Consider the following 14,157-nt stretch of genomic DNA (forward strand, 5'->3'; position numbering starts at 1 on the left):
GGGAGCTTAGCAAGAACAGTAAGTTATTTAAAGAAGCTTCAAGAAGTCACTACTATTTACAGGCTTCAAAAAGTCACTCAGAACACTTGTTTCTAAACCAGTTGGAAAAGAGAAGCTACAGAAGAGAAGGGTTTTCTAGACAGCAGAGAACACTGGAGAATAGTTCTCAGTGCTTTCATTGTAGGCCTGCCTCCTCAAAAAAGAACTCCTGCTTTGGTCCAGTCTTCACCCCTCAGTTCCTTCTATCTTCCATTTCCCCTGCCTTTACTTGGTCTTCAAAATACTTACTTCTGTTGGTCCCAAAAAAAGGGTGCTCTGAAGCACAACTGAATTGAAGGCTCAGAACCCCTCTCCAAGTATTTTAAGAGTGTTGTAACATTAATATACTGCAGTGAGAAAAGAATTAGTAAATAGTAGTCCATCCCAGTACCATGTTTTCCACTACTGCAGGTACCACCTCAGAGGGGATGAAGCATGCAAGAGAACAGCTGCTAAGCCACTCACAGAAGCTAGCTATCCTTTAGCTGCATTTGGAAGACATAAGCATAGCGAAGGACGACGACACCATGAAAGCAAACTAATGAAATGGACAGTAAGGTGGACAAGTAGATGCACAGGGTGCAGCAACAAAGTAAGAGGGGAGTGCTTGAAAGTGGACCTTCTCTAACATCAATTATACCTTCACATCCACGCTCAATCTGCCCACTGCGGTGCAGAGCATCATTGATTAGATCAGGCAGACGCCCATTCAAGTCCACAGATGCTAGGCAGCCCTGAAATCCATCACGTGAGGCCACTAGCTTTGGGAGGTTGCTATACATGCCTTGAGCTAGGCCAGCAATGTAGAGATCACCTGGAGGAGAAAGGGGTAAACATACAAGAAGGAGGAAGTTACATAGCTTCTAAAGCGGCTTCCCTCCCCACCCAGACGTGAATACAGCAAGCTGAACAGCTGCTCAGGAAAGGCTAAAAGCAGAGCAAGATATTACACAAGAAGTAATTTCTGCATCCTTTACTACAAAAAAACCCAACCAAACCCAAACCACCACCACCCCACCCCTCCCCCCAAAAAAACAAACAAACAAACAAACAAACAAACAAAAAAACCAACCACAGAGTTGTAATGGCATCCTATCAAAAATTATAGGATGACAATCAATTTCTGGAAATGCAAAATAGGACAAACTATACTGCTGTAGTAAGTTGCCAAACAGAGAAAGAGAAAAATGAAATTGAAAGCCAAAATCAGCAAATTCCAGATTTACTGTTCTGTAACACATGGTTTCTCCAAGATTTCTCTTGTTTACTGGTTGAGCCCCACAAGAATAAAGGGGGGGGGGGTCTGTCAATCTTGTAGAATTTACCTTTAAGATCCAGGTTTTTGGCACCATTGATAACCTGAGTGACCACCTTAGTGTCCACCTTCAGGCTGTGTGTGTTACTGTTATCTCTGGTGATAACGACATTGTGCCATTGGTTGTCATTAAGAGGACGATCACTGTTGCCTTTGATAACATTAGGTCCATTTCCAAGGTCAAACACATAGTGTATATACCTGCAAACATAACAAGAACTAGTTAAAATTGTGCAAGAACACCAATACTATTGACCCATATTCTAGCTAGAATTAAATAACTTACAAAAGTCATGAAGTGAAGTATCTCTGGGTTAGAAAGTTCTAGCAAGCCAAAATATTTGCCATCAATTTGAAAATAGTTGTTTTCTTTCCACCAAGAAAGTGTAAGGACTAGTATTTTGAGATTATGACATTTGGAGTAATCAGATTCTAACCAGAAAGCATTCCTCTTTTCGACAAAGTTCTTATATATCCAGAAAAACCCTGTCTGTGCATATAATTTTTTTTTTTTAATTGGCAAGATCAATACGTGTACTAGAGGGCATCACTAGACATGCTTATTTAGAGCATATATTCCCCAGATTCATTCTGAGGTTTTAATAACTCCCTTAAAAAGTTAATTGGGAAACTCACTCCAAATATTGCACTAAAAATCAGATGAGCTCCTAGGCTCTTTCAACCAGCTGGAAAACAATTAGCAAAGCTTTTGGCAAAAAATAAAGACCCTAATGCAGACTGAAGTCATGAGAGTGTTACCCTGAATTATTTAGATATTTCAAACACAGAAATCCACCTGAGAATAGAAAAGAAATATTCTTTGAAAAGGAAAAAAAGACAACAAAATTCAACCCTCAGAGCACCAGGAGCTTGTGACTCTTACTTTTTTTTTTTTTTTACTATATGTCCCACTTACAGAAACAAGTGTAAAGTAAAAAATGAAACAGACTGAACTACAGTTATACTGAAATAAACAGGATTAGTAAACTCTACTTGTGGAAAACACGTCTACTGTGACTACATGGGTCTAAAAGATCAAAATTTCTTCAGATAACAAAGGATTTTTTTTTTTTAATAAGCTATTGGTGTTGCAAAAAGAATATAGTGGTTCAAAAGCAAGCCAAATTTGCTTCTCCTCAAGCATCATGAGCAGAAATACAAATTCAGGAGCCCATATGCTCTTTTTTTACTTCAGTGGAGGTGGCAGAAACACAACAGCTCTGTTATGGGGTGGGGGCTGAAGAGGGACTCAGAGACCTCAGCATATTTTCTCCTCCATGCTATTCTGCAATGTTTACAGGACAGGACAGGACAAAACAGATCTGAAGGATTTCAAACAGTAATGTTTCACATTAGAAAAGTCTTTTCCTCAGCCACAGGAGAAAGTTAGTGGTAAAATCAGGAGTCTTAAGCTTCAGTGTTTAACTGCTTTTTCATACACCTCAGCAAACAGAGAAAAAATGAGTGTGAGGTAAATTTCTCTATATGCATTTTAAGCTTACCTATACGTTATACGTTATTCTATAAATGAGCTGGTAGAATATGACAGAAACCTCACTTACCCCTTGACTAGTTCAACTGCGATGAAGTCATTGCCATCACCACTGTTAAAGAGGATGAACCCATCAGCTGAGGTGGTCTTGAACTGAAAGAAGAGGTGCATGGATGTATAGGCCTGCAAGGTGGCCAAGCTCAGGTAGCTGCTCTTGGTCTTGAACGTCACAGGGTCAGCTATAATGTTGCGGAGACCAAAGCGTGCCTTCAGCTCACAATAGTCAATGTCACCATTCTTGCACAGGTCAATGTAGAGCATCCCGTTGAACATGAGGCTCTGGAGGTGGCCAATGAAGCTGGAGGGGATGACAGAGATGTACCGTTTCTCCGTCATGATCCCTGTCTCAATGTTGTGGAACTCCAAGCGGGTGTGATCACCAACCATTGTGCCTGAAGGACAGAAGCAAGGAGGAACATGCAGAAAGCCCAGGGATCAGTAACAGGTTATACAGAGCCCTTCATCTTCCACTTTCCAGACTAATAGCAGTGCTAACTTAATCCTGTTTGATCACTGTTCAGCAGCTTGCACAAGAAAGAATGTATGGACTCTTGGTGGGGAGGCTTGAATCTAGCAGTTGCCAAAACCTGGCAGAAGAGAAAAGACAGGACCTGAAGGGCCATGGGCAGCAAGCTCTGTATTCCTCCCTGTGCTTCACACTTTCTTGTCTGAGAAGACCAGGTCTCTCCCGTAAAGCCTACAGTGATCTGTGTGATCCAACAGTCCATCTGCCAAGCAACTTGGACACTTCTGAAACAACTCTTACAAGTGTGCTTCCGGAAAAAACACAGTAAACATAGATTAATATACAAAGAGCAGAACAAGAAGTTAAAACCGTCACAAACCTGCTAATATTTATTCCGTTACTCTCTCCTGGTGCCTGATGTTATTTCTCTGGTTTTAAGAGCACGACAGGAGGGAAACACAAAAGAATGTAACAGGCAAAAAGCCCTTTGTATATTTAAATCACCAACTTCCCACTTGGGCTGTTTGTCACATTGTGATGGATTTTAACCTCTCAATTAAAATATTCAAGATCTTCAGTATACCAACGATGTCAGACTACTCTTGAAGCATATTTAAATGTTTCAGTAAGTGTGCTAAGCATCAGCACAGACACAGGACCCCCACAGACGGATGAAATACAACAGTATGCTAAAAGACTAGTTTGAGTAAAAAGACAAGTTGGGCAATATCAGAATGAAAACCATTACCACAAACCTTTAGTCCTCTATAGTTCTCCATTAAGATAGTTTTAACCATTTCATCACACAAGCAAGTATCCTCTCTACACAGACCTTGTGCCATTTAGTATACAACAGGAATAACATTAAATTCATTAACAACTATGCAACATTTAATTGTTTTCTCATCATTCAATGTACAACCATTATTCAAACTCTGCTACAAATGTGGCATTATTTTTTTGCTCAAGAAATATTCTGCAGTATTGTATTGAGTTTATGTGGCCAGGTACTGGCTGAGGGGTGGCTTCAGGCCAGCCTCTCTCTGTGAGCAGAGGCAGGGGCTGCCCAGTGCCAGACACAGCTTCTTCCAGAGGGTTCCACAACAGACCTACTGCAGGGCATAGCTGACCCCCTTGCCAAGATGACAGTGCCTCTGTAAAAACACATTTAAGAAAGGACAAAATGCTGCCCATGAGTGAGGAACAAAGGAGGGGAAAAAAAAAAAAACCAAAAAACAAACAACACCACACAACCCTGTGAACACTAAGGCCAGAAAAGGAGGGGGAGGAGGCACTCCAGGCACCAGAGTGGGAATTCTCTAGCAGCCCATGGAGAAAACTGTGGTGGAGCAGACACCCACACTGCAGTCCATGGAGGACCCCTGTGCCAGAGCAAGGGGATATTTCCTGCAGGAACTGGGGCCCATGGAAAGCCCACACTGGAGCAGGTTTTCCTGACAGCCTGTGGAGAGGACCCATGTTGGAGCACTTGAGGAAGTCCTGCCACCCATGGTAAGGACCCACACTGGAGCAGAGGAAAAGCATGAGGATGAAAGAGCAGCAGACAGGAGCTGTTAACAGACTGACCACAGACACTATTACCCATCCCCTTGCACCACTGGGGGGAGGGGGGAGGTAGAAGAACCAGGAATGAAGGAGCAAATGTGAGAAAAGGAGGGGGTGGGGGAAGGTGTTTTACTTTTCGTCTTTGCTTCTCACCCTCCAACTCTATTTTTAATTGGTGACAAATTAATTCTCCCCAAGTCAAGTCTGGTTTGTTCATGACAGGAACTGGCAAATGATTTCCCTATCTCTTCATCTTGAACCATGAGCTTTCTCATCCTATCTTCCCCCCTGTACTATCGAGGAGAGGGAGTGAGAGAGCGGCTGGGTGTGTGTCTGGCAGACAGCCACAGTCAACCCACAAGTGCAGCAGCACAGTGTGCAAATTGTCCTCAAATATTTACTTCATCTACTGCAACTCCTGCAAGATTAAGAATTACTTTCAATTTTATACACATAAACCTAAGGAATGGAGAGATCAACATAGTTTTGGATCTCAAAAATGAAGTACTGGCATCCAATTTGGTGGATTCCATCCACAATACGGATGAGGAGCTGTCCCGAAGTTCTCTCTCTTGCTCTGGGTTGTCTCCCTCTGGGTTGCCGCTCTCTCAGGGTCGTTTCAGTCCCTCAGACTCTTGGGCTCTTATCTCTGTTCCAGGATTGTGGCTTTTGGACTCTCCCTGCTCCAGGATCACTAGCCAGGAATAGGCTGAGCCTTGGTCATTGGGTGGTGAGCGGTAACACTGTGTATCACTCATTAGTATATTTGTATATATTACTATTATTATTGTCATTATAAATTTCATTATTGTAGTTTAGTTATTAAATTGTTCTTATCTCAACCCATGAGTCTCTTTTCCCTTTTTCCCTTTAATTCTCTCCCCCATCTCTAGGAGGGGGGAGGATAAGCGAGCACTTATGGAGTCAGCACTTACAGAAATAAGATCCACAATCCCAAATGAGTACCCCCCAAGTGAAAGATTTGACTTCAAGTCACTTATCCAGCTTTCCTTAGGAACTGTAAGGTAAAGAAGTCAATTCCTCTCAGCTGTATTCACATGCCTTACATAGAGGTCCCTTTCCTCTTTTTACCATTCTGTCTCATTCACTACAGACTTTTCAAAGAGGATCTTAGAAATAAGCACCTCCTTTACTACAAAGACTTATGTCAACCCCTTTGCTGTACTGTCCCTTCTTAATGTAAGCAGGGAAGCAAAACCCCAGTGGAAAAAGGATAGCAGCAAATATGAAATTAGACAATATCAAAATGCATACAAACACAGACCTATCTACTTCCAACTTTTCCTTACTTTTGCATGTTTCTCTACTTAACCTTCTAGTAAGTTGCTAATATAACTATTGCACAAGTGTGATGGGTTTTCCCTTTGCTGGGAGCCAACTCACACACACCCACTCACCCAATCCCCCCTCACCTGAGGATAGGGGAGAGAATTAAAGGTGTAAAGGGAAAAAAGGACTTGTGGGTTGAGATAAGAACAATAACTAAGCTACAATAATATTGAAAATAATACTATATACAAATGAGTGATACACAGTGATACTGCCCCCCCCCACCCAATTGCCAAGGCTCAGCCTGTTCCCAGCTAACGATCCCAGGGCAGGGAGAGCCCCGAAACCGCACTCATGGAACAGAGATAACAGTCTGAGTGTCCCAGACCGAGAGCTGACTTGAGGAGGAGAGGGAAGGCCTTGGGAGAGTGACCACCTGGAGAGAGATGACCCGGAGCAAAAGAGATCTGGAACCAAAAGGGGCCGATCTTCCGGAGGGTCCTCACCTATATACTGGGCATGACGTTTATGTTATGGAATAGATTATTGGCCACTCTGGTCTCAATCCCAAACCTAAGATCAAATCCTGGGCTACTAATTCAGGCTGTGCTCCCTTCCAGCTTTTCTGGTCTGCAGACAGCCAGAGAAACTGAAAGACCTTGGTAGCTGCGTAAGCATCACTTTTTATCAGCTTTCTTCTGAGCACAAATCCAAAACAGCCTCTTGCTAGCTATTATGAAGAAAGTTAACTCTGTCTCAGCTTAACCCAGGACAACAGGTAAAATTCTTGATTTTAGGTTTTCCAAAGGAAATTGCCACACTTGTTGGTCCCTCTGCCTCCAACAACATTTTAACATACTGGTCAAATTCAATCAGGTTTAAAAGAACAGAAGGGTCAAAAACATATAAATTCATACTAGTTTTGTGAAAAATTGACACCTGGATAAAGACCTGATTTAATGCTTCCAATGTGCTATAGACAGACAAAATTTAGCAATAATAACCTGCTTGATTGTATTTGCTGGTCAGTTAGCATATATACACAACTCCTGACTAGCCACTGCAAGAGGTATTTGAGCCATCAGGATTACAACTGGGAGTCACACCAATCACCATAGCTTAGTCCAGGACAAACTCCTCTTTTAGATCCCCCAGGTCATATAAACTGGGACTTACAAGCTTCCTTATATTCTGTACGATTTCCTGAAATCTCCTAGCATTTCTCACCTGAACAGTTCTCAGGCATTAAAAGACAGAGTTAAAAAAAAGATATTTTGATAGGCTTCTCATGACTTTTCCTACTATTTGCAAAATATTCTTTGTTTTGCTTTGGTTTTTTTTTTCTGTTGGGGATATAATGAAAGCTGAAAACCTTTATAAGACATTTAGATGATACATCCTGGCTTGTGGTGTATATAAAGTCAGATTAAAGGAACCGATGGTCTCTGTTGCATAGGTCCTCTTGAAACACTGAAATATTCCCTACCTCACCTCTTATGAACATGGATAAAGTGCAACGCTTCAGTTTACACGTTGCAAAAGCTTGATCCCATTTGGACAAAAAGCAAACAAGCAAATTTGTTACTAAAAAAAAAAAAAGCTTTCATATATCTATTCCAAACATGAAGAGAAAAAAATTACACAAAACAATTTATTTTTTCAATTATTCACAATTTTAACAGCAGATCTAAATTTAAAGACAATTATTAAAAAGTTATTGACATGGAAAGCTTCAAGCCAAGCAGATACAGATGGATAAATACACAAGCAGGTGAAAAGAGTCACATATTTCTGACTCTTCAGAAATTCAAGACTCAGTACCAATGCAAATGTTTTTAAATCCTGAAACAGTTCTTTACTAGATATAATAATAATTTATTTTGAAAAATGCCAGTTCACAGGAACTGAAACTGTATATGGGAAAGTTGGTTTAGACAAACCATTTCACTGCCACTACTGTGATTAAGGGGCTGTTTCAGTTTTATCAAATGAAAATTTCTGATTTTTCCAAACCCGAAGAATTGTACTTTCCTAAAAATAAATTTTTTAAAAAATTATCACTTTTTAAAAAAATCCTGCTTGTTTACTTCAAAAGATTAGAATGATAAAGTGTAGAGATGTCAAGGACCAAAAGCAAGAAAACTCTCCTCCTTAGTTCTGCTACTCTTAGATAAATGCAAAGAATTTGTTAGAGTAGAATAGAAAAACCAGACCTCTGAAATCTAGAGTACAGTGGGACAGGGAACCCAAATAAAGGAGGCATTAGAAATGGAGTGAGAGAGGTTGGAACAGGTAAACCCATAATTTTAGACAATTTGAAAAATTAAAAAACTGGGAGTAGCTTAAGAAAAAGAGGACAGTGATAGCCCTGGTGGTGCAGAAAGTTATGAGTAGCTCAGTGAAAAGCTGGAAAGGACATGACAATACAAGACTAGAAGCAGGACAGAAACGTATTTTCCTAAGAAATCAAGGAGTGAAATTAGCTGTCAGTTCTGCCTGTAGAGTTCACCTCTACTTCCTCTGCTATGCTCTATAGACAGTATTGTAACTAGAACAGCAATCACCAGCTCTTTAGTTCAAGTGGCAGCCTATGGAAAAAATTCCAGCCTCCGCTGCAGTATTTGTGTGCTAGCAAGACGTTGTAGGGACGAATATGATTACTATATTTGTGTCTCATTTATCACTCGTGTTCTGAGGTCTGTTCTGAGGTGGGGGGAAATGGGGGAGGAGGGGTTTGTGATTAAGCAGCAAAATGCTGTCCAGAGAAATTGGATTCTGTCTCTACCTTACATGTCCTGCAAGAAGCCAAGTCAGTCACTTCATTACAAATTTTTCACAGGTGGTCATTAATTGTCTAGACCTAATTCTCCAAGTAGCAGGGTTGAGCTAATTTACAGGATCCAGTCTACAGACATGCTGAATATTTGTGCATGCAAATGATTGAAAAATCATGCCAGACTGGTACCTGTAAAATGGGAAAAAGATGCCTACTCACTTCATATAACACAGACATGTGAATAAATCCAGTTACAGCTTCTGAGTTCTATACAGATATATTGATGCGTAGCACATGACACACAAAAAAAATCCCAAAACAAACAAACAAAAACGATGCGTAGCACACGACACACAAAAAAAAATCCCAAAACAAACAAACAAAAACACCCCAACACTCCAGCTCTATATTTAGAGCAAAATTTAATTGGCTTGCATTGTTCCAAACAAGCAATAAGAAAGAAGGAAGCAATCAAACAGACTGCTTATTTTTACTGGAGGCCCAATTTAGACTTTTGATCTATGCTTAAAGACAGCAAGAATCCTGTGGAAAGATCTATGTGACCACATCATTGAAGACTATATCATCTGCCCAAGGAAGTGGGATGCAGATTGCACAAAAAAATCTTAATTCTGGCTCTTCTGACTTTTGACTGTGCCACGATGGCATTCTTTTAACAGATATTTTTAGCTGTAATGTATCTTTAATTATGTAGTTCATATACATCTACATGTGCACAACCTATTTTAGTATAGGATTGTATCATAATTATTTATAAACTCAGTCTTGTGAAAGAGAAACTTCAAAAACAGATGGCTTTTTGGGGATTGGTAATGCAGAGAGTGCCACCTCATGGTGCCTGCTAAAAAAGCATATCCAGAAGACTCCTTAAATGCAAAAGTAATCAGGATGAAGTGTCTACCAGCATGTTTCACTAATTCAGAAAGTTCCCTCTTAAATAAAATTTCATTCTCCTACAAGCTAATGTCAACCAAACCATGAAGCCTCCTCTCCCTTCCAACAAGGAGAGGGAATGATTACTCTTTCTTACGCTTTTGATTCTCTCTTGCAAATTCTCAGCCTACATAGAACAGCATATATTTATGAGGGAAAACATACATCAAGTCATTTTCCTACAAACCCACTACTTTGGGTTTATTTCAAAATCCTGACTCGTGGCTTTCCAAATAATCTAATTGCCACATTATTTAACATTAATTTCATTCAGCAGAAAATAACTTTTTGCAGATACAGGATATAATATCCTGACACCGCCTATGGATATTCTTCCTTCTAGTTGGCTTCTGAATAGAAGCTACTCAGAAGAGAGGATGTCAGCACTGAGAGAAAAAGCATGGGTCACAGCTAAACAAGCACACCCACATCAGCGTTGCATCGTTGGTTTTGATTTCACAGCATTGGAAACTGCCACATTGTGGGTCAGGAATGAGGTATACCTGCAGCGAACCCCAAAGAGACTGGTACAAGACAGTGTGCTGCTTAGCACCTCTGCATTCTTGGGTATGTGCAAGCTCCTTAGTTCCCTAATCCCACGTGTCATATTGTTCTAGTTCTCAGAAAAGCTCCTTGTGCTGCCTAACAGTTAGTCTCTCAGAACTGAACATTAGGTTTCAACATAGTAACACTAAACATACAAGAAGTAACAAGAAGGGGGGGAAAAAATAAAGATATATAAAAGAACAGGGAATATGGGTTTAAGAGCAGAGACCGGGAACAGAGATACAAAGACAACAACAAAAAATACTCATACACGACACTTACCCTCCGCGACATCATCGTCCACCATCAGCTTGAGGCTTTTTCCTCGCCGAACTACCCGGACAGTGTGCCACTCGTTGTCATTGAGTTTCTGTCCAGCATAAAGAGTTTCAGGTCCCTTGCCTGGGGATGGTGATAGGTACGACAGTTAAAGCCAGACCCTCGATTAGTTTAATATTTGCTCAATGGGAAAAGTCACCCAAATCAACCTGGTGTGATACAGACTAATATATTGTGTAGGTGTATTATGACCTGTAATCAACTCTCACACCTACACCTATCCAGCTCAGAGGGAGTCAGGGTCACAAACCCTTCCACTCAGCAAAGTGCCTTCCCCCGCAGAGCTCAGAGGTCACATGCATTTAAAACAGGGGTAGAAATCTCTCTTGGGTTATCATACTCATCTCCAAATGTCACATTGTACAGCACACTGCAGTATTAGAAAAACAAGCTAGTGACAGAAACGTCTCTAGAAAGAAGCCATTATAGCAGAATTTTGCTCTCTGAAGAATCTGGATATACAACAGCTCCAGGGTGCTTGGGATACTTTTCAAAATTAATCACACTGGTCTCTCAAGACTTAGGTATCAAACACCAGGCTGGTTTCAAGTCTTCCAGTCCAAAAAAATTAAAAAAAGACAAAAAGACAACCAAAAAAGCCTCCCCAAAAGCCACCCCATGAAACCTCAAACTCTACCCCCTGAAAAACAATAATTAAAAAAAAATTTAAAACCACAGAAAGACAATCACTCACCAACCTGTCTGACTGCCCTAAAGGTTCTTTGGCAAAGCAGCCTGCCTATAAGGTGTGTACTTCGCCCCCTGAATTACAGGTCAAAAGGGACAGAGGAGCCCTTTCTTATCTAAAAGGCAAAACCCACAGTTGCCCTTGCAAACGATGCTCCTGGGGAAACAGCATTAGTGCTACCCATATTTGTCCAGTTTTGTTGCTCACCCAGTACAGCTGACAGGCAATTACTTAAAACATTAATTGTTCAGATTACAGGATTGGAACACCTCCCTCATGTCAAATGGTAAGTGAAATTGAATAATGGTGTGTGCTAAATTACAAGCATCTATGCTCATTTCAGTACAGTACTAGAGTGCTTTTTGACACAGGTACATCAGAGAAATGCAGAATGAGAACAGCAGAACCTGTTGCACATCAGGTCTGGGCCCACTGCCCAAACTGTCAAAAGGGGAACCGAAGAAAGAAAAAGTGAGACGTATTGAACATACTAAAAGAGACAAGACAGAGATAAGAGGCACAGCTACAGCTCAGCTTACTGCACTGATAAACCTAACATCAGATACACAGATTATTTCTCTATGCTTGTTCAACACAAGCAAATCAATCTTTTCATCCAGATAGCCCATGAGCAGCATTTATTTTGACCAGTTTTTAATGGAGTGGCTACATAACACAGAATAAAATGTTATGCACATGTTCAAGTGAAATTCTGCACAAGGGGATGCACCCACTCTGATCTGTGTCACAGTGTGGACTGAAGTAAAAGTAGCATATTCCATAATGAGATAGACTTGAAGGAAGGGGTAGGAAAAATATCCAGGGACTTTACATAGTCTACAGTATGCACAGTGCCTAATTAGCAACATTACTGTAACTGCTTCTTACTGAGGGGGAAAACAGGCAAAGAAGGTGGTGTGTCATTCAGCTAGGATATTAACATGTATAGTAGGGGAATCCTGTAGAAGGAGACCAAAGAATATTCTGTTATTCTCCTTAAAAGACCATGCAGCTGATGTTATGTTATGTGACAGAATTTAATGCCCTTTCAAATAAAGCCCATTGCTAGCCAATTTTACCACAGTGCAAAAGGAAAACAAAATTGTTTTTCTACAGTGACCTGAAAAATAAGAGCGTCATTCTTGGATTAAAAGGATGGGGAGTCATATATTGCAGTTACAGAGAATACCTCCTGAACATGAGAAACCTGTAATGTCTGCAGTTCCTCACCTGTGTGTCAAAGTCATGCTGTACCATGCATGTCAATCCAGCTGTAGAAAGCAGCTAGATCATGGCCAGAAAGCTTAAGTTCTCTGGAACCAGACAAACAAAACCTCTACTAAAGACAGTCCAAAAGAAGTTATGCCAGATTTGCATCTGTGAATGAGTGCATTTTATCCCAGAGCACATATCACAAAATTATGTCTTCTGGATGGCCAGCAAAATTATTGCCTACATCAAAATACACTGCATCAGTTACTGTAGTTCCACACAGCCACTTCCCAGGTAAGAAGATAAAGGACCTGTGTGTTTTTTTTAATGCCACCTGTATGTATAGGGAGGGAAAGGGGGGAGGGAAGGGGGGCAGCAAATGCTTTTTAAAACCCTTTTCCACAGCTCTGTTAGACTTTCAAAATAAAACTGTGATACCAACAGAAGTCACCTGACTAGGTTCTCCGAAAACGCAGCTTAACCAATTCACAAATAAATGAGGAGAAAGTTTCCACTTTCCAACTTTTTTTCCCAAATGAATAAGGTTGTCTACAAATCAGATTGCTATTTAGAAGTAAATGGTTAAGAGTTTGGGATAATAAATTTTAAAATTAAGCACTCTGGATGCAAACTACTCCATGTTATCTAAGTCCATGTGTTGATCAGCCAATTTAATATTTGACCAGTAAGAAAAAGAAAATAGAGGGCTTTAATACTTTTTTTCACTCACGGACCTCTGTTTTATATGCAACAATGGGCATTGGATTCTTTTGGTAGGGTTATCCAAATAAAACCACATACAAAAATTGAATAAATGAGCATACTCAAGAGTATTCAGAGAAGTTTTTCAAAACCAGACATATTTGAGTTTTTTAAAAAGTATTAAACAAGCTTCATTTTACTCTATTCAAACTGTTTTCTTTTCAAGTGCTTTCAAGACACTTACACAGCAGGTAGGTTGACCTGAAAAGCAGCAAAATTGTGCCCCCATTTTCAAACTGACACTGTGCAAATGAATTGCTGCTCACTAAGTTCCCACTGAATTTGAGTCTTTCCAGGAACTGTGTATAAAGAGACTCCAACATCTGGATGACAAACTTCATTTCATTGAGAATGATTACTACATGTGCTGTTATCGTCAATGTTTAAGAGATGACTTGAAGATTCCTAATCCAACAGTTACAGATGCTGGGGAACAGAGAAAGTAAGGGGGCCACATGTAGCAGAAGGATAATGCTCTCCCTAAGTACCATCTCCTACCCAGTCAGGCATTTCTGTGGTCTTACAGCTAAACACACAGAACCAAGTCTTTAGACCAAGGTTGGTTGGGTTTTTGTTGTTTTGTGTTGGATTTTTTTTTTTCCTTTCAAGCTATCTGCACCTACAACACCCTGCAACTGTGATAATGCAGATG

The 14,157-nt window shown here is 40.4% G+C and overlaps 1 protein-coding gene across 1 annotated transcript; it reads right to left on the bottom strand.

Moving 5' to 3' along the window:
- Positions 1 to 679: 679 nt before the first annotated feature.
- On the bottom strand, positions 680 to 10,906 carry LOC104470060 (neurexin-3-like; the record flags this gene model as incomplete). The annotated part of the gene is made up of 4 exons (XM_010084844.1): positions 680 to 853; positions 1,365 to 1,555; positions 2,917 to 3,298; positions 10,787 to 10,906. Coding segments are annotated over 4 exons (867 nt in total), but the record flags the coding sequence as incomplete, so codon positions are not given.
- Between the last annotated feature and the right edge of the window lie 3,251 nt (positions 10,907 to 14,157).

The sequence above is a fragment of the Pterocles gutturalis genome, unplaced genomic scaffold (genome assembly GCF_000699245.1).
Source record: "Pterocles gutturalis isolate BGI_N339 unplaced genomic scaffold, ASM69924v1 scaffold15445, whole genome shotgun sequence".
Taxonomy (NCBI): domain Eukaryota; kingdom Metazoa; phylum Chordata; class Aves; order Pterocliformes; family Pteroclidae; genus Pterocles; species Pterocles gutturalis.